This window comes from Cadophora gregata (genome assembly GCF_030347475.1).
Source record: "Cadophora gregata isolate MNR1 chromosome Unknown scaffold_9, whole genome shotgun sequence".
NCBI classification, from domain to species: domain Eukaryota; kingdom Fungi; phylum Ascomycota; class Leotiomycetes; order Helotiales; family Ploettnerulaceae; genus Cadophora; species Cadophora gregata.
Genome location: NW_026695932.1, coordinates 1,536,013 through 1,558,746, shown reverse-complemented (window position 1 = coordinate 1,558,746; position 22,734 = coordinate 1,536,013). Strand labels below are relative to the sequence as shown.

At 48.7% G+C, this 22,734-nt stretch overlaps 12 protein-coding genes across 12 annotated transcripts; 7 read left to right on the top strand and 5 right to left on the bottom strand.

The window, feature by feature from the left end:
- Positions 1 to 904: 904 nt before the first annotated feature.
- On the bottom strand, positions 905 to 1,687 carry ONS95_014815 (uncharacterized protein; the record flags this gene model as incomplete). The annotated part of the gene is made up of 2 exons (XM_058508491.1): positions 905 to 1,621; positions 1,670 to 1,687. The coding sequence occupies 2 exons, from the start codon at positions 1,685 to 1,687 to the stop codon at positions 905 to 907; spliced, it is 735 nt and encodes a 244-aa protein (XP_058356178.1).
- A 425-nt stretch (positions 1,688 to 2,112) lies between these two features.
- On the bottom strand, positions 2,113 to 2,556 carry ONS95_014814 (uncharacterized protein; the record flags this gene model as incomplete). Its single annotated transcript, XM_058508490.1, has 3 exons — positions 2,113 to 2,355; positions 2,406 to 2,461; positions 2,511 to 2,556. 3 exons carry the CDS (start codon positions 2,554 to 2,556, stop codon positions 2,113 to 2,115), a joined length of 345 nt encoding a protein of 114 aa, XP_058356177.1.
- Positions 2,557 to 2,926: 370 nt separating this feature from the next.
- Positions 2,927 to 4,112, top strand: ONS95_014813 (uncharacterized protein). The gene is made up of 2 exons (XM_058508489.1): positions 2,927 to 3,557; positions 3,667 to 4,112. Exons 1-2 carry the CDS (start codon positions 3,112 to 3,114, stop codon positions 3,887 to 3,889), a joined length of 669 nt encoding a protein of 222 aa, XP_058356176.1. The 5' UTR covers positions 2,927 to 3,111; the 3' UTR covers positions 3,890 to 4,112.
- A 46-nt stretch (positions 4,113 to 4,158) lies between these two features.
- Positions 4,159 to 5,765, top strand: ONS95_014812 (uncharacterized protein; the record flags this gene model as incomplete). Its single annotated transcript, XM_058508488.1, has 3 exons — positions 4,159 to 4,277; positions 4,325 to 4,426; positions 4,496 to 5,765. The coding sequence occupies 3 exons, from the start codon at positions 4,159 to 4,161 to the stop codon at positions 5,763 to 5,765; spliced, it is 1,491 nt and encodes a 496-aa protein (XP_058356175.1).
- Positions 5,766 to 6,076: 311 nt separating this feature from the next.
- ONS95_014811 (uncharacterized protein) lies at positions 6,077 to 6,784 on the top strand (the record flags this gene model as incomplete). The annotated part of the gene is made up of 3 exons (XM_058508487.1): positions 6,077 to 6,331; positions 6,382 to 6,577; positions 6,633 to 6,784. 3 exons carry the CDS (start codon positions 6,077 to 6,079, stop codon positions 6,782 to 6,784), a joined length of 603 nt encoding a protein of 200 aa, XP_058356174.1.
- Positions 6,785 to 7,133: 349 nt separating this feature from the next.
- Positions 7,134 to 8,196, top strand: ONS95_014810 (uncharacterized protein). Its single transcript, XM_058508486.1, has 2 exons — positions 7,134 to 7,638; positions 7,683 to 8,196. Exons 1-2 carry the CDS (start codon positions 7,266 to 7,268, stop codon positions 8,177 to 8,179), a joined length of 870 nt encoding a protein of 289 aa, XP_058356173.1. The 5' UTR covers positions 7,134 to 7,265; the 3' UTR covers positions 8,180 to 8,196.
- A 215-nt stretch (positions 8,197 to 8,411) lies between these two features.
- On the top strand, positions 8,412 to 13,550 carry ONS95_014809 (uncharacterized protein). The gene is made up of 5 exons (XM_058508485.1): positions 8,412 to 8,788; positions 8,834 to 10,479; positions 10,543 to 10,902; positions 10,951 to 13,298; positions 13,441 to 13,550. The coding sequence occupies exons 1-4, from the start codon at positions 8,622 to 8,624 to the stop codon at positions 11,190 to 11,192; spliced, it is 2,415 nt and encodes an 804-aa protein (XP_058356171.1). The 5' UTR covers positions 8,412 to 8,621; the 3' UTR covers positions 11,193 to 13,298; positions 13,441 to 13,550.
- On the bottom strand, positions 11,299 to 13,107 carry ONS95_014808 (uncharacterized protein; the record flags this gene model as incomplete). Its single annotated transcript, XM_058508484.1, has 1 exon — positions 11,299 to 13,107. One exon carries the CDS (start codon positions 13,105 to 13,107, stop codon positions 11,299 to 11,301), a length of 1,809 nt encoding a protein of 602 aa, XP_058356172.1.
- On the bottom strand, positions 13,350 to 15,054 carry ONS95_014807 (uncharacterized protein). The gene is made up of 4 exons (XM_058508483.1): positions 14,766 to 15,054; positions 14,529 to 14,719; positions 14,305 to 14,470; positions 13,350 to 14,250 (listed from the first exon to the last, which is right to left on the bottom strand). Exons 1-4 carry the CDS (start codon positions 15,019 to 15,021, stop codon positions 14,012 to 14,014), a joined length of 852 nt encoding a protein of 283 aa, XP_058356170.1. The 5' UTR covers positions 15,022 to 15,054; the 3' UTR covers positions 13,350 to 14,011.
- A 936-nt stretch (positions 15,055 to 15,990) lies between these two features.
- Positions 15,991 to 16,473, bottom strand: ONS95_014806 (uncharacterized protein; the record flags this gene model as incomplete). Its single annotated transcript, XM_058508482.1, has 1 exon — positions 15,991 to 16,473. One exon carries the CDS (start codon positions 16,471 to 16,473, stop codon positions 15,991 to 15,993), a length of 483 nt encoding a protein of 160 aa, XP_058356169.1.
- Positions 16,474 to 16,884: 411 nt separating this feature from the next.
- Positions 16,885 to 18,432, top strand: ONS95_014805 (uncharacterized protein; the record flags this gene model as incomplete). Its single annotated transcript, XM_058508481.1, has 8 exons — positions 16,885 to 16,947; positions 16,993 to 17,122; positions 17,170 to 17,348; positions 17,397 to 17,433; positions 17,500 to 17,567; positions 17,611 to 17,993; positions 18,049 to 18,116; positions 18,167 to 18,432. 8 exons carry the CDS (start codon positions 16,885 to 16,887, stop codon positions 18,430 to 18,432), a joined length of 1,194 nt encoding a protein of 397 aa, XP_058356168.1.
- Positions 18,433 to 20,751: 2,319 nt separating this feature from the next.
- ONS95_014804 (uncharacterized protein) lies at positions 20,752 to 22,506 on the top strand (the record flags this gene model as incomplete). Its single annotated transcript, XM_058508480.1, has 3 exons — positions 20,752 to 20,916; positions 20,967 to 22,422; positions 22,465 to 22,506. The coding sequence occupies exons 1-3, from the start codon at positions 20,840 to 20,842 to the stop codon at positions 22,504 to 22,506; spliced, it is 1,575 nt and encodes a 524-aa protein (XP_058356167.1). The 5' UTR covers positions 20,752 to 20,839.
- Between the last annotated feature and the right edge of the window lie 228 nt (positions 22,507 to 22,734).

Genomic DNA, 22,734 nt, shown 5'->3' with positions numbered 1-22,734 from the left:
GTTGGTAGCCTTGTATGCAAAGGGTCGTCTTTTGTGGGGTTGTCCCTGAGCCTTGCCTATCGCACGTTCTCCATCCCGAGATCAGGCTAGTGGGGTCACCAAGATATCCACGGCGGTTCCCCAGCGGGTCACTGGACCGTTTCTGCGCCGTGCGCAGCACGCCTTTTTCCCCGCCTACTATTCTCAAACAGGGTAGACTAAGCGAAGGGAACACATACCTTGGCGGAGAAAATCTAGTGGTTCGCATTTGATATGACCAGCCAGAACTTATTTTAGCAAGCTCATGCCATTTCCAAGGCCGAGGACGACCTGTGAGTTATTGACTAGCCATATTAGGAATAGTCGATCGGCATAAAATCTCGACACAATTGCCTGGGTGCCTGAGGTAAAGCCGAAACCCACGGAGCATTCGGTAATCAAGCAGGCGATTTGCTGAGGAAACTTAGCACGGGGTGACTGAAGCTGGTGCAAAAGAAGGCTTGGAAATAATTGACTTGGAATATCTCCGGCTGACAGTTATCCGAGAGGAAAGGAAAAGACCGGGCCGCGCCTAGTGACAACCTTCGAGCGGCTGTCACCGTGGCGCTTCCGGTCGCAGAACTCTCGCCTCCAGACCACCACCAGAACCCGCTTATGGTTGGCACCTGGCTGAAGCCAATATCATCCTCTGCACTGTAACTCCATGTCCGATCACTGAGGAATTTCTTCGCAGAGATCAAGGTCAAAAACTGCCTTGTTAGAGCAAATCCGGACATGAGAAAACTAGCTATGGTACGCTAATCATTGCACTCATCAAACTCGATTTTTTGTTCCAAACTACCAGCGTTCCAAGACGTCTCCAGGAGAGATCGAAAACGGAGCAACCCCTCCAACGAAAAACGTCCACTCTAATCTGGAGATTCGTCTAGTGTTCACCAGGGAATTGTGTTCTTCTCAGAGGTGACTCCCGCACGCTGTTTTGCGCGATCCTCCTGCTTTCAGTGATCTGTGCAGATTCCGTACAACCGTAGACATTCGCGGTCCTACTAGTGGCATATGATCCGCTTCGAGTGGATGTCGAATTCTTTTGCTGGATTTGGTTTGACATTTCAGTGCTGCAGACGCGAGTGGCAATCTGGCTCTCGTGCTCACCCAGCTGAAGCGATTCACTCTGTCGTTCCACAGAATTTGATGTGCCGTTCTCTGTCAAGATCTGTGCGTTTTGGGTCATCTCTGTTTGGGAACCCTCAAATGTCGGTGTTGTTTGATAGATTGCATTTCCGGGCCCTGGGGTACGTCGGCCACCGAGAATCTCTGTAGCCTCGCTACTCAATATGGCCTCCTTGAGTATTCGTTCGAGCAATTCTATCGTATCTTTTTGTCTACCGCTTTCGAACATAAGAGCATCTTGGCATGCTTGATGACTTCGACGCTCTTCATTGAGAACTTCCCAGCTAGAGAGTAGAGACGCCTCGCACTGAACGAGAGTATTTTGGCAATGGTGCATCGTTGTTTGAGCTTCGCAGAGATCCTTCTCTAACCCTCGTGAGTGATTCTCCGCCGCTTCCACCCTCAGGTAGAAGTCTTGCAAGAAATCCCATGTTGACCTTCCCAAGCATATTTCACACTGAGTAGTAAATACCTGACGACTGTTAATGGCCACTTCGCCTACGTTTCTGGAAGAGCTTACCGAGAGGTGTTGAGACATTGAGAAATGTCTGCGTGAAAAGCATAGAATTGGACGATATATTTGGAAAATGATAACCTTGGTGGTGCTCGCTATACTCGACACAAATCCGATCAACTTATACCCAAATCGCCCTGTGTGCGGGAGGGGGAGGATGGGGGGGAAAATCGCTTGGTTTGGCCCGAGTTTGGCTGTACTTGATCATCCATGGTTCTACCATGTGGGCCCTGGATGACCCAGTCATAAAGTTCGGGCATGATCATTATTGTCTGAACGTCCATTATCATATGAGATGACGGCTACCACTTGTTGAGGGGCAGTGTGCACCATAATTTACAGATTTATGGATTCAAAGACATATCTACAAGTAAGTTCGCATTCTGCGTGCATATACCGGTCTTATACTTCTGACATCTATCCTACATCGGATGAAATCTGAGCGCTGTCTATTTTGTTTTCCAACTTCCAAGGTGCTCCATATACTGCTGCAATGCCAACTTGTCCTTCTCTCCACACCTCAACTGCGATATGGGATCTTTTCCAAGTGTTGGTAGCCATGGAAGCGCTACGTACAAGTCTTCGAAATGCCTGGCCGTCTCTGGCCTTGCTGCGTACTGTCTAGCTTCTGCGAGGAGGGGATGAAGTGGAAGGAATACACCCAACTCAAGAACACCCCATTCATATCGTGGCTAAGAAAGGATTAGTTTCTGGAGACGGTTTGAGGAGAAGGGTATCCTACCAGCGGGCGGTCGCGGTGGAATGGTTTCGCTAGCTTCATCGACACCTTGAGACCGACTGCTCTGATGATTAGCTTGGGATTGATGGCATAGAGCATTGCATGAACCTTTTGATCTTTTTGGCAGGCCTAGGTCTCTCAAAGTCGTCGGCATTGTCGGAATTCTTACGCTAGCTTTCCTTCATAAGCTTGTGTAGATAGAAACAGGGACTCTGTACAAACACTGCGGCCGACGTGACAATCCAAGCATCCGTAACTTTGTTCTGACTGCAGTGGTGCTTCTCTCCTGGTGATTGTTCATGTTGAAAATATCCGTGAGCTGCTTGACCGTGGCTATTGGCAGTCTATTCCGAAGGCTGACTAGTAAGGATTTCTCTGAATCGGACCACACAAGTCGATGATCAGACATGGCTATGTTAGGAACCAACAGCAAGCCAATCCGGGCAGACTCGTGGACTTGATATAGCAGTGCGGCAAGCGCTTCCAGCCAGACTGACGAAGATCTCCCAGAGAAGAGGGGTAAAAAAAAACCTTGCATTGGGTGGAGCTTGCTTAGCGGTTAAACCATCAGGGATCGGAGGGTACAACGTTAAGCGGGAGTGGCGTTGGCGAGATTTCATCCCGGGCTTGACCATATTTACGTGCTAGCAGTCGGCGGAAGACTAGCGCCATTCATCTTCAATGGGTTTAAAGATCCGGACCACCCAAAATGCGACGAGGTACTTTTAAGATCCATAGCCAGCATCAATACAGTGCATATCCTTACGACGCCATGGAGAACACCACAGATGACGGAAGTTGGTGCGACACTTCTAACGCTACAACGTCAATTGACGTTCAAGCAGTCCCTACGGATCTTGATTTCTGGAGCCAGATTATTTTCTCGGACCCAGAAACGCTGGCTCAAGACTCACAGGCCTTTGCGAACTCTAGCATCGACAGCATGATCATGGCAGCGCCGGACGTCCCGAATAACTCCTCTAGTAACCAGGATTTGCCGTATCATTTGGACACCGAGATGCTCTGGCTAGACCAGCTTGCTTCCCAAAGCTACAATTTGCACACTGAACAGTCGACTGAAGCTACCAGGGAGGAGGTGCCCACTGACCAGTCGAATGAAGCTATCAGGGAGGAGGTGAAGGAACTCAGGGACGCGTAAGTCACCGCATCTATTTGTTCACAATTACTTATTCGTTGCAGGCTACAGGAAGTAAAAAGGTGGTGTAGCCTTTTCAGAGTTATAGTACGAACTGACACTACACAGAGAGCTTGTCACAGTGAAAGGTCAGTTTCAGACGGCCAATTCGGAGCTGTACACGATCAAATCAAACCATACGCAGCTCCTACGCTGGACGCTGGATATGGGCGAGACCGTGAAAGCACTTCTGAAATGGCTTGCAGAGAATATGGGAGCGCATATTGTGGGCCAGGAAGGGCATCAGGTAGAGGAACTAGGGTCGTGGCTAGATCATACTTCTGAGAGCTGAGGAGCGGATATGTAGGAGGAAGCGATCTCAAGCGGACGAGGTTAGAGACATGTGATTCACGTAGCTCGCAACCAAAACTTCGCTCGGTTTCTTTCTTTGTCGCTACAACCTATGTAATAGAAGTCCACAAAAAGAGGGCACTTCGGGTGGCCAGCAGGAAATGGAGGTGATAACTTCGGTGTCTACCTCGCTTACTCCACCTCATCAATGCATTTATACTACGATCTGCCCCGAACAAAGTCGTTCGAACCTCGCCCGTCTTTCCCGCAATGTTTCGGACAAATTTTCTCATTTTATTCTCACTGTGTTGCAACCTGGCCACCTGCGGCAGCCCACCGGCCGCTGGCAAGAATGTAACCTTTCGCTCGGTAGCATATTTTGCCAATTGGTATATTTCATCGTCCGTTGTTGGGGCCTTTGCTAAAGTCTCGACAGGGCGATCTATGACAGAAAGTTCAACCCGCAGGACCTCCCAGTAGACAATTTGACACACGTCCTCTATGCCTTTGCCAATATAAAATCTGACACTGGAGAAGTGTAAGTCTAGTCAATGAGCTTTGGAACGGTCCTTCAGTTATCAGAACTCCCGCCAATACTGTAAGCTAGGTACTTGTCCGATGCTTGGGCCGATACGGATATCCCCTTTCCCGAGGATTCTTCAAGCGAGGCAGGAACCAATCTTTATGGCTGTCTCAAGCAGTTATATCTTTTGAAGAAGAAGAACCGTCACCTCAAAGTACTCCTCTCCATTGGTGGCTCGAGTTACTCAGCGAACTTTGCCGCGCCAGCATCGACTGTGTCAGGTAGGACAGCCTTTGCCTCAACTGCTGTCACATTGGTTAGAAACCTCGGATTCGATGGCCTCGATATCGATTGGGAATTCCCAGCAGATCGTGCTGAGGCTGGAAATATGGTACTCCTCATCCAAAGCGTTAGGGAGGCACTGGACGCTTATGGGAGCTCGCTCAACCCACCATATCACTTCCAGTTGACAGTCGCGTCCCCAGCCGGGCCTACCAACTACCAAACAATGCATATTGCCGACATGAACAAGTTTGTTGATTTCTGGAATCTCATGGCCTGGGATTATGCCGGTCCTTGGAGCACTCTTGCTTCTCACCAAGCCAACCTCTTCAGGTCTGCAGGCGATCCGGCTGCGACACCCTTCGACACCCAGACGGCCATCAAATACTATCTGTCCCAAAACGTCAGCTCAGATAAAATTGTCCTTGGCGTTCCTATCTATGGTCGGTCTTTCGACGCAACTGATGGTCTCGGAAAACCATTTAATGGCGTTGGTACGGGCACCTGGGAGGCTGGTGTCTACGATTACAAAGATCTTCCATTAAGAGGAGCTGTTGAGAAGTACGACAACGCGACCGGCGCGAGCTATAGCTATGATGCTACGACAAGGGAGTTGATTAGTTACGACACCATTATGGCTGGGAAGCGAAAGGCCACCTGGATTCAGCAGATGAAACTTGGTGGTGTTATGTGGTGGGAGAGCAGCGCTGATCGGCCAGGGGACAAGAGCTTGATCAGGAACACGGCTTGCGTCCTCGGTGATTTGCGGCTCGCCCCTAACCAATTGGTCTATCAAGATTCGGTCTATGACAATCTTCGGGCAGGTATGCCAGGAGAGGGTTGTATCCCAATCTCCTCAACAATATCAACCGCCAGCACCGCAGCATCATCATCCAATTCGGCTGGCACACTTTCGGCCTCGACTACAAATATTGACACGGCATTACCTACGGCGGGTGAAGACCTCGGCAATTCTGCCCCTATATCATACACAACGATCACTGTGCCAGCAACAACGCATTGCGTAACGTCATTGGTCATCGTGACCAGCTATCCCAGTCAACAACTTTGAGTGGTTGAGTTTTCTGCTAAACAGCCAACAATTCTAGTACACAGCTTTCTGTTTTCGGGAGTGGGGAGGTTACAATAGACATCTGCAGGCGTCCATAGAGTATTAAATAGGTTGCAAAGGTGTCAATATACTGAGGAGACCTTTCGATTAGTACAACGTTTACTCGTATGACAAGATATGATCCAAGTCGTCTGAGACTCTGAGCAGAGCTAGCGTGCACGAGTAATGTGCAGGGGCAAAACATATATATTAGGCTATCCCCCAGGTGTAACAGCGTGCTCATCTTCCTTTACTTTTCACGAGATCAAACTATGGACGACCCGGCTGGTCCCAAGAGCCTGAAACGCAAGGAATCACGAGATATCAATAGCGATTCAAATCCATCCCAGAAGCGCCGTAGAAATCACCCGGTCATAGCCTCTACTTTTCGTGCCCAACGTCGTGTTTCCGCCACGCAAGTCATCGACCTTACGAGCGATATTGATCATTGTGCTATCTGCCCGAATGTTCTTGGTCAAGGTGAAGATGGAGTTTCCAGCATGTTTGCCTTCACGATCTGTGGCTGTGTACGAGGCTCCACCTAGAAATAATTCCAATGCTGACTTCTCATTTACAGATCAGGTGCGGCCAATGCCTTCGTGAGCTTATCCCAGTAGACCAAGAAAAGGACGTTACTGGGATCGAAGGGGTCTACTGCTCAAAGGATGACCACTTCGATCACGGAGAACAAGCTGCTTGGAGGATATTTGGGCGGGATTGCGAGATCTGCTTCATTACATCAGACGAAGGGGGTGATATGTGTCGGACACAATGTGGCAAGCTAATCCCACCTCCACAAATGTACAAATAGTATACTGATTGCGATAGGCCACACGTTTTGCTTTAAATGCATCGCAATGTGGGTAGACGAAGAAGAGAAGACTACCTGCCCTTGCTGCAGAGTAGAGCTTTCGTATGAGGTTTACAGCTTCAATACTTTCTCGCGTGGGGTGGTCTGTTCAGGGGGAAAAGAAGCATAGTTATCTATAGTGTCTCATCTTGGAATTCCTAAACTTAATTGCTTCCCGCACCCAGCTGTGGTCTTGTCGTTGAGTGTGCAAGTCAATGAAGTTTGATAGAGGCAGTGCAGAATTTGGTACCCAGGGAAAGCTTGGCATACGTTCGGTGCCCCTATAGACTTTCAAAATCGCCCCACAATGATGATGCGCTGAAGCTGTTACTTGCTGGCGTGGTGAATCTGACCAAACGGTCATACCAAGGATGGCAAGGTGGTTTGTTCGCCGACCCGCCTTATGTTGAGGGCAGTGACGACCCACCTGGTGGTAATTTTAAACGAGTCTTGCCCCACTCAAGGCTGCAAGCCGTTGACAATTCGCTTGCAATACTTGGCGTTCTACGCTAAGCTGATCAGCAAGAGTATTTAGATATCCGATATAAACATGCAAGACATTACGAGAGTCTCCTTGCCTTCATTCAGAGCTGGCTGAGATTCGTATCCGAATGGATATTGCCCGAACACCTAACAACATGGTACACGACAGTGATACAGACATCGAAAGGTGGGCAGAGCAACAAGTCCTCCGGGTAGAGAGTCTATCCAAGCAACAAGTGCTTCTTGAGCTACTCGGTATCATGGAGGGGTATAGCTACTCGTGGCATTGCATCAATGAGTTTCTTCAAGCCCGATTCGACGAGGGCAGTCTTGATCGCTCACCCGTCGATGGAGATGTTTTATTTGAGTGGAACAATCTCTGTGATGAGAAGCGAACGTGGGAGGAAAATGGGTGTCTATCAGTCAACGATGCGGGCTTCAACATAGATTGCTTGATCAATCTCATGATATTACCAGTCCAAGCGGGGCTTGGTAACGAAGGTAAGCAGGCCCCTTGGTCCTCTTGGAGCATACTAACAGAATAGTACTACGTCTTGTCACTAGTAATAGAGACAAACCCGGTGCTTCTATCGCAGTTTTGGGGGTAGGTCTCAAGGACTCGGATCATCTCAGGTCTCGGGCGGCTTCATGGTTTATGACTGAGAGCGACACTTCGTCATTAGAGTCTGAAGATAGCGAATATGTGGATGACCAAGAGGAGACAGACGATGAAGGGTCCGAGCACGTGGGTGTCGAGAATCTCTGTGGAGGCGAATCTGATGAAGCGCGGAACGAAGATGAGGTCATGGGTATTGGATATGGAAATATCAGTGAGAAGGGATCTGACGAGGAGGAGAACGAAGACTCTGGGGACAGCTCTCTTACGTCGGAGGTGGAAAGCGACGACGAAGAGGAGAACGAAGACTCTGGGGACAGCTCTCTTACATCGGAGGTGGAAAGCGACGACGAGGATATTGGAAGTCTTGGTGTGAGGATTGTGGACATCGATGATAATGATGATGTCTCTGACTTCCTGCTCTGAACTCCGGATTTAAAATCTCGTTTAGATATCACTCATATCTGAAGTCTACAATTGAACCAGCTCTCTTGACACTAAAGTTTTTGGGGCGTCTTAAAGTCATCCGTCTTGAAGCAGTGTAATAAGGCAGCGGAAAAGACAGCCTGTTCACAATGTATACCCTCGAGAGGTCGGCGGTCACGCCGAATCTGCTATTGGTCGAAATTTTCCAAATCTACATTAATCATGTGGGGCTATAAAAGGGGCAATATATATATGGTTTATGATCATCAGAGGCAGTAAGAAGATGGCCTGATTGACGGCTGTGTTCCAGCGTTGGTGAATTATGTAATCCATCTTCAAGGTGGGCTTGGAAGGTTGGCTTGAGAACCACCCTGCCTGGTCTTCCTACAAGTTACAGTCGACTCAGGAGTTCCTTCGTCCCGTCTACACCTCACTTCCAACTATGAGTAGCAGTATTAACGACGTTTTAGACCAAGCTGCTGGGAAAGCCCAGAGTTCCCAGGGCGAGTCATTAGCAACCTTTCTTGCATCTCTTACAACATCTGGAGCAATTCTTGCATTGGGGCTTATGGCGTACATACTTCTTCGATGGAAATGTCCCGAGTACTAGTAGGTTATCTCAATGAGTTATCGAGACCTCATACTGATCTTAAGTCATCAACGAGCATGCCAGGTCCCGGGGACAAAGTGGAAGCCAGTCCCACTACAGCTGCGAATGCTCTTCTCGCCGATTCCAGACCCCGAGCTGAAACATGCGTCTGGTTTCCAAAACTACCTCTTCGACCGATACTTACAGACTGTATTGAAGCTTTTCATCGTTCTTAGACTGGTAATACTGCCAGTGCTTCTTCCTTTGAATGTGGTTGATGGCAGGAATGAACTTGGAGGTGTTCGAGGGTTGGATCGTTTCAGCTATTCTAATATTGGTCTTTCGCACACTGGAAGATACTGGGCCCACCTGATACTTGCCACGTTTGTCATCATTTTGATATGCCACACCATTCAGAGTGAACTCTTGGTTTATGCTAGACTCCAGAGTAGATTTGGGTGGGACGGCTGCGAAGGGTCCTGTCTCCTCCTTACCTCCACATCAGCAAAGCAACTCTCCGCCAACACAATCAAGCGACGTTTTCGTAGTATATGTGGGGGCGTACATGGAGTAACGATAAATCGGAATCTTTCTAGTTTACGTACGAAACTATGCCGTCGAGACGTGTTGATAAGGAAGCTGGAAGCTGCAGAGACTAAACTCATTGTCAAGGCAAATCATCAGAGGAAGGTTCTTCAGCGATTGGAGGGTAACGACCCTGACGACGATAGCACGTCTTTGCCTCCTTGGATGAAGTACCTGCATCACGATGATCGCCCGTTGCTGCGACTCCCACTCTCCCCATGGCTGCCGGTCATACCTCTTCTGGGCCCTCGCGTGGATGCTATCCATCATCTGCGTGCGGAGGTTGCGCGACACAATCTCGAGATCGATCGGTATCAACTCCACCCAGATGAGTTTCCTCCGATAAACTCAGCTGTGGTATATTTCAACAGAACCCTTTCAGTACCGCTTGCGGCTCTGGCGCTCAAGGCTCGAGTTCCCCCAACATGGACACTCAAGCAGGGAACTGTGGCGACCGATACGATTTGGCGGAACGTGTCGATAAGCTGGTGGCAGCATTGCATTCGAACATCCATTGTCTATTCCCTCGTCGCCTTGCTTACCGCTGGTTTCGCATTCCCCGTTACAATCATAGGGTCGATTTCTCAGATCGAATACCTGGTGAAGGTAGTGCCATGGTTACGATGGATCGATTCGACCCCAAGTTCGCTAGTAGCGACCATTCAAGGAGTCTTGCCCCCTGCAATGCTAGCCCTGATCACCGCCGCTGTCCCAGTTGTAATACGCCTGCTGGCGAACATACAAGGACATCATTCGCGTCAAGTTGTCGAAAATCACGTTCAGATCTACTACTTTACGTTCTTGTTTGTGCAGGTATTCCTCACCGTTTCCCTCTCAGCAGGTATCACAACTCTCGTCGGAGACTTAAAAGACAACATCGCGTCGACGCCGGTAGTCCTTGCCCAAAATTTGCCAAAGGCATGCAATTACTTCTTCTCTTACATCCTGATACACACATTCACGACCGTTGTCTCGACTCTCGTAGAAGTTAACAAATTTCTGTCCGTATTCATTCTCTCCCCTCTATTTGATAAGACGGCCCGAGACAAGTGGGCAAGAAGCCAAAGTGTAGGCCTGCAGAACTGGGGAACGTTCATACCTGTACTCACGAATGTTGCATGCATAGGTTCGTCCCTCCGTTTTATGCTTCAGGGTTCGACTGACATTCCTCCCGGCATTATATATTCAGTGATTGCCCCTCTTATTCTAGTCTTCGGTATCATCTACTTTGGGAGTCTTTGGCTGCTCTATCGATCCCATCCACCGAAGCTCACAGAAGCGGGTCTCACTCCTAGTGGTTTGTTTTACCCTACTGCAATACGCCAGCTGTTCACAGGCGTCTATTTTATGGAACTGTGCTTGACCGGTTTGTTCTTTCTTGTGCGCGACACGGACGGCAAAGCTACTTGCACTGCGCAAGCAGTTCTCATGATATTCGCCACATTGTTGACCGCATTGTTCCATTGCACCTTGAACCACGGACATAAGCTACACTGGCTGCCGTTTGTGAGGGCTATCAAGCAGCCAGCGGATCAAGCTGATATTCAAGGTAAGGCACACTGGAGCCAGGGGTATCGGGGAATGCTGACGAGATCAGCAGTCTTGCCCAAGATATCTCAATCGGACTCCAGAGATGAAGCTCTGACCTCGGCTCGTCCTGTCATTTGGATCCCGAAGGACGACTTAGGCGTTGCTGATGATGAGATTATCCATATAAGGAAAACTTACGATAGCATCTGGATAAGCAATGAAGGCGCGTCCCTGGATGCGCAAGGCAGGCTGATAGTTTGGGGGGATCCTCCAGCTACTTCGGAGGAAAACTGTCGATCCGGGTATTGATTGGACGCAGCCCATATATGCACGGGCCACCACAGGAAACTTTCCTATCATGGCTCGTGCATAAGTCTCAGTCCAAGACAAATTGCTCTCTTATCGATGCCAACATCTATTTGCTACATGCGCTGCAAACACAGGTTTTTCCTTGCCCTCGCAGAAAGTTGGTTCCGCAGAAGGCAGTGATTTCTTCATCATGTGATATGTCCCTGACTGCAACAATCATTTGTCTCCACGTCCCAGATATCTTCATTACCTTGAACTCTGCTGACGGATCGCACGAGTGATTGACTTTCCTAACCCAGTTTCCCATCTTTTTGGAATAGATCTGCGCGACAGGCTCGTCGCTAAGATCAGGCCTTCTGAACTCCGTGGCCCAGCCATCATTAAATGTGTCAAGAGGCACAAACTCTCCAAGAAGCTCCCCCAAGATTTGGTCTTTTCTGTATATACCAACCGCTCGAACGCCTTGGCCCTTTCCAGGCTCGTTACTGATTCGAGGTCGAGTCTGAGGCAAGCATGAAAAAATGCAATTGCAATCTCCTTCGCTGCAGAGCTCACATCGAGAATCAGAAGGGGGAACCCAGCTAGGGGGTCTGGGCCATGCCCAGGGCCAACAGTCGGGCTTCGGCCATTCATATTTCGCGACCTCGTTTTCTTCTATCGAATGGAACTCCCGCATGAAAGGAGCTAGCTCCTTAGCGGATAATCGATCGAGTTCTTGGGGATCCTCGCTCTCCCATTCGAATTCTGGAATCTCTGTGTTTTGCCAGATCGACATTTGGAGGATGTCTCCAATTCGAGATAGGGGCATTGAATGATCGGAGCTTAACAACGAGTGGAACTGCTGTATATCGTGCTGACTTAATTCATAATACATACGGCCAGAAATCCTTTGAGTGGCTTCCCTATCTTCTCGATTCGGTGGAATGAGACACAAGAGGCCGTCGAAATTGCCGCAAAGTCTTCTCCATCGCCGGCCTTCCTTGAGGTAATCATGCAAACGCGTACGGTTCCGCTTCGTTCTTACCCACTTCAGACCATCCATGAGCTCGTTAAGACTCGCTGGATCTGCAGAACTACGGCCTGCCTTTCCGCTGTCTATCACATCGGCCAGCTTAACTTTCGCGAAGCGGTTCAAGAATTCAATAAGCGGTGATCTTCCCTCTCCGACGCCAATCACTCGTACAAGTTGCACGGCAAGTTCGTTGTCCTTGTTAAGGTCAAATAACGGCATCGACTGGTCTCTCCAGCTGCGAACTAAAGTGCGCAGGCGGCGGAATGCCTCCTTCCCGCGTACTGCCTCGAAGAGGATACTGATTTGGGGCGCAACTTTGGCCTTACTTGGCTCAATCTCGGTCTGCGTAGCCTTCCTCTTTCTTCGAGTAAGGGCTGAAGGCACGTCCAGCGGTGCTGAGACAGCCTTCGTGTCCATTCGTGAGAGCCGATTGTGTGTAGCTGGAGGCTTCCGTAGCGGCCGTACTGCTTCACTGCAGTGTGTTTCTGCTTGCGGTACTTGACTCTGGACTATGTAAGTTGTCGTTTCCGCATGCGGGTCGCGACCTTCTTCACAGACCGGGTGTGCCTTCCCTTGGCTCTTCACGACAGCGGGAGGAGTTGGTTCACACTGGATTTGTGTAGGAGTACCATGTTGTGTTTCGATTTCGGTCATGGAATTCGCTGTGTCATCAGCCTGCAAATGGCAGTTGCCGCTACGCATACGTGTACTGAGCGTCGCCTTGACAGTCCGCAAGTCTGCTGAAATATTATCCAGGGCCTTGCAGAATTGTGCTATCCAACTTGGCTGCTTGTTCGTATGCATTGAGCGGTGGTCTCCATTCCTGCATAATGTCCTGAAACTTTCGACCAATCCATTGAGCCGTTTCTCAATACTTTCAACTTTCTCCGCCACGTCTTCCATCACCACCTATTGATAAGTACAAGCTACGGCTAAAATTGTTTGCCGACCGAAGCAAAAATAGCGCAGTGATCTCGATCGTAAACTGAGGTGGATTGATTTGTGTGAGAAGTCTGGTGTATGGGAAGCCTTGTGTAAGAATACGGAACACGGCGGCTTGCATTTTCCCGGAACTTGGAGTGGGTAGCCCTTAGGTAAGCAGCAAAATCCACTCCGCCTTAGGCACAACTCCTCAACTAGAACCCACCGACATCTCGGGGGCCACATTGAGTAATTTCTGGAGCGCCAATGCTCAATTTCAAGCTGAGAGTCGGATGCTGAAAGATTTCTCAATAGGCACACATCGACCTTAATGCGGGGAGATACTTTAAGACAGGAATGGGCAACCCCTCCAAACAGACCCATAGACAGGAGAATAAATGAGCTTGATGTTTGTTTTCGCCCCTTGACATTTGAGATTTCTTTAAGGGTTTCTGGCACAGTGAGATTCGAGCATCACCCGTACCCAAGCAAAATATCATGACAGTACTCCCAAGTAAACCTTGAAATGGTTTCAGCGAGCAAGCCCGTAACCGTCAATCGCCACTGGTGTCCCCACCCACTCAAGCACAAGCAGAATAGTAGCCCCGAACTGCGATTCCCATAATTGCTACGATCTAAAAGCAGGAAGTGAGTTGTGTCTAAACACTTGTGGTGGAAGCATCAAGCGGAAGCTCAAGGGTGATCGACGTGGTTGGCGAGTCATATGAGCGGAGATACTATTATTTTTGATCACCAGAGTACAGCAAGTGCGATCTTTTGTTTCATTATTATCATCTAAAATTTGGGTTTCTCCTGCCTGGTATACATCTGTTGAACATAGGGTGTAACAATGCCTGAGAATTCTTTCAATTCGTAGTCTGCATCGTCACCAAACTGTCCCCACTTTAGCGTGAAATTCTTGTCGGACTTTGTAGATCGCATTCCGGGTAGCTCGAGTGAGTTCAAATAACTCATCAACACATTCCTTTTGGTACTCCTCAAAAGATCGTTTCTTTGACCCCGGCTTTGTCTCAAAAATCCCCTTTTTCAGGATTGGCACTATATCATCCAGCATATGATTCAGGAGCATTTGGATCTTTTCATGGGTTTCTTCCCTGCTGACCACTGGACAAAATATGAGTAATTGTTTTAGAAGGCGGGGATTAATTCAGCATTTACCGTTGCGGCGATTCACTTTTTGCTCAGCTAAGGTAGCCTTTAGCCTTGCAGCCCTGAGCTCGAGCTTGTGCTTGTCTAACTCGAGTCTCATCTTGCTAATTTGGATTGACTCATGCTCATAGCGATTTGGCTCATTGGGGGCCGCACCGCAGGCTGTACTCTTGTCCTGTTTCGGTCAATTAGCCTGGGAACATGCGGGGTCTAGGGGCTAGAAGAGTAGTCACCACTTGAAGTGAAGGTATTGGCATATCCTCAGTATCACCGAGGGTTACTGGTGGAGAGCCTATTGCAGTGACGCCCGGAATTGAACTTGCTGGATTCGAAACCGTTGCATTCTGCTGACCCGAAACAGCTTCATCGACCGGCAAAGAGGCAGTGTCAAAGTTCTCGCTACAATCGTTCAAAGTAACCAGGGCTGTACGGTTATTTGAGGTTCTATCGAGAGATGTCGGCGTGCTTACCACTACTCTGCTCTTGAATGCTGCTCTGTTGCGGCCGAAAGAAGCTGGAGGTAGTCTCACTGGTGTCAAGAGCTGGTGCAAAAGAGGGCATTGTTCCAGTGTCCGGAGAGTGAGGTAGCAAATCCACGACTGCGGTGTTATCGACCCCTCCAGGCACGACGACGGCGATACTATCCAGTATTGGGCTTTTTGGTGCCTCACTGATAACAGCGGGGGTATTGGATGAAGGAGCTCTGGATTTTCGGGTTTGGGCCATGATGCGTTGAGAAGACTTTCGATTCGATGATTGTTTGAAAATAAAGAAGTGAAGGTTAGAAGAGACGGAGACTGGAAGACAGCAACCGTCTTATACCCGCTGCCATTCATACGAGCCTAGGCCAGATCTATCCATGATCTCGGCCGTATGGTCGTACCCCCGTTCGGACTGCAGAACTTGTCAAGGCTCCTTGTATCTCGGTTCCCCAACCTATGAGCATAGTCCTTCTGAATCGAAGCCCAGTATAAGTGAGCACGCCGTCCCCCCCTTCAGACTCGAGTTTCTCGATCCTCATTCTTCTCCCTCCCTCACTCCACTCGACCGCCCTCCTATTCTCCCGAATTATTCGCATCGAAGCAGCCTAACTTATGGCTCGTACCAGGTACTGGGCGAATGGCAAGTGGATTTACAGTCCCGCCAATTACGGTCAGGGAAGAACCAGATCGGTCTGAGTCTGAATCCGAACGTCTCGTCGAAGACCCTTCTTTGCGGGCAGCATACAGGTGAGAGCCTGAAGCTGTCAGCAATTCTTCGCAGTGCATTGTTCCCGCATCACAGGTTTCATCCTGAGGATGAGGCAATTAATTCCTGTTTCAAATACATGTTAATGTTGGATCCAGCTGTCACAGACGCCGAACTCGAGGAACAGTCTGTCACTTCTGACTCTACAACTGAAGGTAACTTCTCCTTCTAAGTATCGCACAGCGCTGCCGCTTATCACTCTATAGAGCTTAGAGTATCATGAGCGCTCACTCTGATCTATTAGTAGAGAGGCAGACACAGCGTAGTATTTTTTTTGCCCTGGTCTCTTGAATTAAGTAATCTAACATATCTTCGAACTTAATAGTAAAGCTTGTAGGACCCTCTCTTTCTGCCTGTACCAAGATGACAAATACATGAAGTGCGACAGAAGATGCTCAGGCTCTCTGTCGTTGGTAGACACCTTCGAGAGTCACTTCCGCCATCACCTCATGAGGTTCCTCCACTACTGTAGATACAAACACAAAACCTTGCACTAGGATCCTCCTCGTGGCTTCTCGAGGGAAGGAGGTGATCAAATTCATCATCAAAACGATCTCCAGGTGAGTGATAGTGCCACCCTCTCAGATCATCCCAATCAATGCATTGACCCGGGGTGTCTACAAGCTTCACAATGATGTCCCCCTCAATAATTGCCTTGTCGACAGCCTGGAAGAGCTTCCCTGGTGTTGTATTCATGGTGAGCCTTCCATTGACCTTATAGTCAACAAAATCTTTCCAAGGACCTTCGTTGTATACCGCCTCATCCCGAAAGTAGTATGTTTGGATACCCGCTGAAGGATCTATGACAATATCGGCAGAGCGAATGCGGTGATCTCCGCCTTTGATGCCAAACTTGTCCTTGATAGCTTCATTAACGAGACGTGTCAATCGATTCTCCAAATCTTCGATTGTTTTGGAAAAGGTTACCATGGTGATGATAGTTTGAGGATATGGCGGATTTCTGTATGCTCAACCGCAAAAGAAGGAATGAAATACGCACCTCGGATTTGAGCGCCGGAGGTCTCGTGTTGATATCTCACTTCCATAACCTTAGAAACTTAGGTAACTGGTTGATGGTCATTAACCCGTACTTTTCAGATGGCCAGCTCGAGTTATTGCCCCACTTCAGTACCCACCTCGCTTCAGTGACCACCTCCAGTAACCACCTCGCTTGACACTAGCTAGCAAATAAATTTATAAGCATTCCAATGGTAAGGTAACTCTATACAAATCATCAAGTCTACCCAGTTCCTGAGGCATATCAAGCTTACGTTCTCAGAGACTTACAAACATCTACGAAAACACTGGATCTGGAAGTCCCAGGTTTTCAAACTTTGTATTATGACAATCGCGGCCCCTCGCGCAAAAGCGAACCTCACAAACAGAGCCCTACCAGCATGTGCTGTAAGTTAGGCTTCTATTTCTTACATTTGTATACTGAGAGGATAGGTCCAATGTATAGGCGATTTGAGTTCTGTGTCGCCCAGGATGCTGGCAACGTATATATGTACGGATCAACAGCTGAGTCATAGTCTTGAACTCTGCGTGAGTGGGACCTGCTCAATCAGAGAGGCTCTTAGTAAGTTGTTCTGTACGAAGCTTTGAGGGGATAACTGATACCATTAGCGACCAAATCCATTACGGAAAGCATCTGTAGTCGGCCAATCCGAGACAGAACCAATACTGTTTCCGTGACTGCCATCGTTGGAGTGTCCCTTGCTTTATTGGCCCTACTTCTACGTCTCTTATCAAGGATAAAAAGTCGGAGACCTGGAATGGACGACTGGACGATGATTATTGCAATGGTATAGATGTTAGGTTCAAAATTATACTGTTACTGACGTTTATTGTAGGGATTTGTGATCCCGCTCTCTGCGATGGCTGTTACTCGTACGTCAACAAGGAGAATACATGTTCCCGAATTGGGGGGGAAAAAATGCTAATGTGTTATGGTAGTTGCAAATCATGGACTTGGAAAGGATATCTGGTCTGTGCAGTTTGAGAACATAACCCACATTCTTTATGTAAGTCCATGATCCACTTCGTTATCATTCTAAATTGGTCTAGATATTCTACTTCAGCGAGGTGCTGTACCTTGGAAGTTCGATGATGATACGGGTGTCGATGCTATGTCTTTACCTTCGAATCTTCCCTCACGGAATCCTAAGAAGAATAACACATGTCGTCACTGTAGTAAATCTTCTCTACGGCACGAGTTTTATGACTGCTTCAATCTTTCAATGCATCCCAGTCCACGCTGCTTGGACTAGATGGGATGGTACGGTTCCGGCTAAATGCATTAATGCAAACGCAGTCGGATGGACAAGCGCCGCGATCAACATTATTCTTGATGCCGTCACTGTTATCCTCCCATTACCTGAGTTAACAAGACTCGTAATGTCTTGGGAACAAAAGATTCATATCCTGGCCATGTTTAGCCTTGGATTTCTGTAAGTACTTGAGAATCAAAGTTTCCAAGACTTGCACTAATGCAGGAACAACTAGAGTCACTCTATTAAGCATATTGCGACTGACATCACTTGTCAAGTTCGCAAACACGCATAACATGACCTGTAAGGTTTTTTGTCAGATGTCGAGAGACAGGGACTAATCACAGAGGCAGGGGATTATGTTCCTGTGGGATATTGGAGCTCTATCGAGGTTCATGTCGGGGTTATCTGCGCATGCTTACCAACTCTTCCGTCCCTATTTAGGCGGAAAGCACCAGCTGCAAGTCCGGATGATCTGACTCTGCCGCCGCACCCGACTTGTCACAAGCCAAAGAATAGTCATTCGGATGTTGTCCCACTTCTGAAGCTGGTAACCGTAGATGGGCACAAAGGCGCCATCAAGATCAGATCCCCCGGCATTTCGAGTTGCGAGGGATGACTTGGGTACAGCTCGTCGATACAATGATCCATTGATGCTTTGTTTTGGTGAAGTGCAAAGTAAAGTGTAGGGTTGAGACTCCGGAATTGATGTGCCGACTTCGGCAATTAAAATAAGGACAATGTTAAACATAGACTTTGAGCAGTGAAGGTGGTGTCGGCGACTGGAATGTGGTACTGAACTCATGAACATCGACGAAGACAAGGAACCCCTAGCACTTTCCATAGCGTCCGGTGGTGCTCTGGGCACCTGGCAAACATCCTTGTCTGAAGATAGAGACAAATCATATACTCAATGAGATCACCTCCGTGAGAGTCGGTTTCGGTCACGTCTTGATTACCAGCTCACAAGATTCACCGTCACAGCGGAAGATCCAGGACTAGTAATTTCCCAAGCACATATTAACTTGTTGTGGTTCTCGTTGTACGTCATAGAAGCATATATGTGTTTGTCGAGACGGTAGCTGTCCGGTGCTGTGGCAGGAGCGTTCCTAAATCATAACCGTGACATTCCCGGCGGTTTCGCTTATGAATGTCCTCGTACCATCATGATACCCCCTACATGCCACTATATTCGAACACAATTAAGAATGATGTGATGGAAGAGAATCAGCGCAACTGAAATGGGAAACAACAAGTGCTACCTTCGTCTGAACAATGTTTCATAGAGACCAACGCACGTCTGATATCCTCCACACCATGCTCGGTCTTCTGGCAGCGTATTCGAAATTCGTGCACCAAAGTTGCGTGTATGGTCTACAACGACATATCTGCAGAGACGTGGCTGTGTTGATGGTGCGATGCCCAGCCGGAATGACTGGCCATCGAAGGCCATCTGTGATGACCCAGCTACACAGTGTCAGAGCGTCGAGGTGATGATGTCTACTTCCCACCCGGATCGGTATTGAAACTGCGTAATCGTACTGCGTCCCCGTGTAGCCCTCGTGGACCACTTGCCGTTGTTACTGTGCTTCCATCGTCGTAGTAATGGATAGGCTGGGGTGGGGTGCTTTGATGTCCAGGCTCAGTGGCGGGCTCGACCTTGACTTCTTGAGAGTGCTTCTACATAGTGATGTGTCGGCACCGAAACAGCTGAAGGCTTCTTTGCTATGGACAGTTCCGTATCCGTCCTGAGACTTTCTGCACTGCCGTGGCTGCGCATCAGACTTGCGACGGCAGGGATATTGGGATCACGGATATGTTCGTAGAGGGAAAGAGTTGACAGTAGAGGGTCTGTCGAGCCATATATTCTGTTGACTTTGTCTAAGCGAACGTTGTAGCACTCTGCCTTCACCTGCTCCAGCCTTTGACCAACTCGGGTGGTTCTGTACGAGACGCCGTGAATGCTCGGCTGCGCTCATGATGTGGGAGGAGGTGTACAGGTGATGTCGCGCGCAGTGGACGAGAGTTTGTATAGGCGCCACGACCGTGAAGGCGTTTGGCTGGTAAAGCAGTTCGACTTGGGGCCCTTTGAAATGTTGCGCGTACATGATCGAGCCGACGCGTTCTTTGCGCTTCTTAGACGAGCTGATGGATGTAGGACTGGTGGATTCCTCCGCTTTTGGGTGATCCGATGATCTCCTCGTCGACTTCTCGCGCCCCCGTCTCCGGTGTCGTTGATCTCTTGCCAGCTCCCAATCCATTAGCCCTACGACACGCCATTATTTCCTGATCCGCGAGCACGTTTGCCTTCCGCTTTAGTAGGTCGAACAGTGGCGCGTAGTAAGTCGGGAGTCGACTTCTGTGCAGAACTGGTCGAGGACTGTTGTATTGGGGAAGTACAACAGCTGAGCATGATCTTTGTGGAGCGGTATGGTACTCGACCTCTTGCCCTTCTTGGTAATCCGTGGCGTCGTCATCGTCGTGTTTGAGAGGTTTTGGGTGTAGCGGCTATGGGCTTTACCGTTGGTGCCATGATGGTCGTCCGTAGGGTTGTGTTGTGCGAGGTTGCGAATTGACGATGTTGGTGGGAGATAGGACTCCGTGCGCGGCAGTGGCCAGCCCAATTAGCATTCGCAGTACCAAGAACCTGCTGGATTCAAGAACTAAACATTGCCTATTGTTACTGTAGAGGTGTGTTGATCTTCACCTTGTGCTTTCACAGGCGAATTTTTTGTTTCAGTTGTGAATAGAATTCATTTCGTCCCGCGTGTGTGGAGGGAGGGACAAATACTGTGTGACATTCTTGTCATAGTGGGAATCCCGAATTTGTCCCCGCGTGACTTACTGCCGAGGCCGGAGGGACAAACACCCCAATGACAAAAATGTCACAGTGCAAGTCCCCAATTTTGTCCCCGCGTGACTTATCCAAACCTTGTGACTTCGTCGTTCGTTGTTCCTCGCCACACCACAGCAATATATCAGCACATGCTGCTACCTGGTGTCATCTCTCAGTTGCCTGAAGATCGATGTCTACGCGTGGACGACCACGTATATCCATTGATAAGTTGGGCTATGAAGGAAAAAGAAAAAGGCGACAGCGGAGGTATGAACTCTCCCAGATTGTTTTCTGGAGGTTACTGACGCTATATCCAGCAACAACATCACCGAAGATTATGCTACTGCAACGGTACCGGAGTCACGGTGTGATACGAATGATGAACAGAGAGAGTCATCATCGCGCGATGCGGAAAGGCATGAGGCTTTGGCTCAGGCTCGGGCGAAGAACAAGCTTGCGCAACGAGCATCGCGAAGAAAAAAAAGGATCCAAGCAGATCGGGAAGAGAGTGACAGGCAACAAGTGCGATTGTATACCCATCCACTCCGATACTGCCTACGGGAACGGTGGCATAAAGCTGCGAATTCAAAGTCGAAGCCGAAGTCGAGTAGCCATTTCGCAATTATGGGTCGACTAGGCGATCACATTCTTGGGGCACAAGCGGCTTCATGCACACTACCTGATCGAGATTATGTCTTGACAGATCTTGATGGACTCGACGAATATTTAGAGCGCGATTGGGTTGTACACCCTGAGATTATCGTATTGCGTGACGATAGATTGTTCTCGAAAGAGTCAAGGAGAGTGACGAGTAATGATTTGATTAAAAGCCTACCTACGGACTCAATCATCAATTTCCAAGACTTTGGACTACCTTCGGAGCAAATCTATCGAGCATTACCAACACCCAAATTCCAGCGGCGATGGGCATCATCCAATGGCCAGATTGTGGACAAGCCTATGAATCTACTCAATATGTCATCTTCTAACTATGAGATCACTCCACCGCCACTACTCAATCGTTGCTCGCTACTTCACAAAGCAACACGCGCGGTAAAAGTCGACGCTTTAGCAAGAAAGACAAACGCCGGCCTGGATCTGGTTGGCAAACCGACTACCACTGACGCGAGGATGGATGCCGACCTCGAAAGCTGCTTGCAATTTCAAATTTGTAGCCAGGCCGGGGCGATATCTGGTTGGCACATGGATAGCACGGCGCCCATTACATGGGCAACTTTGGAAAGAAATGATGATCATGAAGGCGCAGAAGATACGATCAAATATTGGGCTGTTGTCTTGGTACCAGACGAATGTCTTCCTTCCGCCCTCGAAGCCTTTGGGGAAAAAGGACCTGAGTGGGAGCCGCCGCGGGAATGGATCCGAATCATCTCGCTCATTCCAGGTGATTATTTGATAATGCCTCCAGGAACGATTCATGCTCCAATTTCTCCTACAAACTGTTTCTTCCGAGGTGGGATGTGCTGGGACTCAAGAATTTTCCTTACTCACACCTTACCAATGTGGAAGTTTATCATGGCTCACCGGGACAAGGCGTCAAACGAAGATCATCCCAAGCAAGCCGCAAATATCCTCAATAAGGTTGCTGGTATCATCAGATTATCGCCGGCCGATTTCAATCTTAGTTCGGAAAAGGACATCGACGATGCTATTCGCGACTGCCAATGGTTAGCAGATGCCTCTATGCCATGCAAATGTATTGGTAGCTGCCACGATGTGGGCGCTGAGCATTGTCGCTGTCAAGCTGGGAACTTTGTATGCTTGCAGTATTGCCCCTGCTCTTGCTCAAACAAATAGATTGAGGCCCAACGAAGTCGTCCCAAGAAGTCCCGACCATGAACACCTCCATAAGGTTTTCTGACTTAGCGAGGTGGGCAGTAACCACAAGACCTAGGACACTTTGATCACCGCGTATGGAGGCTAGCAACAGCACAGCGTAGGAGAGGGATTGAGATTAGTTGCAGTGGATGCGAATGTTAGACAGCCAAGTGTGATGTAAATAATGCCATTGAAAAGATGATTGCTAGGGAGCTTCGTATCGCACGTAATAGTTGCGTAGGAATAATG

Excerpts from the sequence above, each read along its gene's own strand:
- ONS95_014809 (XM_058508485.1), top strand. The coding sequence starts at position 8,622 with ATGAGTAGCAGTATTAACGACGTTTTAGACCAAGCTGCTGGGAAAGCC. Across the intron at positions 8,789-8,833 it reads TGGAAATGTCCCGAGTACTA|TCATCAACGAGCATGCCAGG; the intron begins GTAGGTTATCTC and ends ACTGATCTTAAG. Across the intron at positions 10,480-10,542 it reads CACGAATGTTGCATGCATAG|TGATTGCCCCTCTTATTCTA; the intron begins GTTCGTCCCTCC and ends TTATATATTCAG.
- ONS95_014813 (XM_058508489.1), top strand. The coding sequence starts at position 3,112 with ATGCGACGAGGTACTTTTAAGATCCATAGCCAGCATCAATACAGTGCA. Across the intron at positions 3,558-3,666 it reads GTGAAGGAACTCAGGGACGC|AGAGCTTGTCACAGTGAAAG; the intron begins GTAAGTCACCGC and ends GACACTACACAG.
- ONS95_014807 (XM_058508483.1), bottom strand. The coding sequence starts at position 15,021 with ATGGCCCAAACCCGAAAATCCAGAGCTCCTTCATCCAATACCCCCGCT. Across the intron at positions 14,471-14,528 it reads CAATACCTTCACTTCAAGTG|GACAAGAGTACAGCCTGCGG; the intron begins GTGACTACTCTT and ends TGACCGAAACAG. Across the intron at positions 14,251-14,304 it reads AAAAGTGAATCGCCGCAACG|TGGTCAGCAGGGAAGAAACC; the intron begins GTAAATGCTGAA and ends TATTTTGTCCAG.
- ONS95_014810 (XM_058508486.1), top strand. The coding sequence starts at position 7,266 with ATGGATATTGCCCGAACACCTAACAACATGGTACACGACAGTGATACA. Across the intron at positions 7,639-7,682 it reads AGCGGGGCTTGGTAACGAAG|TACTACGTCTTGTCACTAGT; the intron begins GTAAGCAGGCCC and ends CTAACAGAATAG.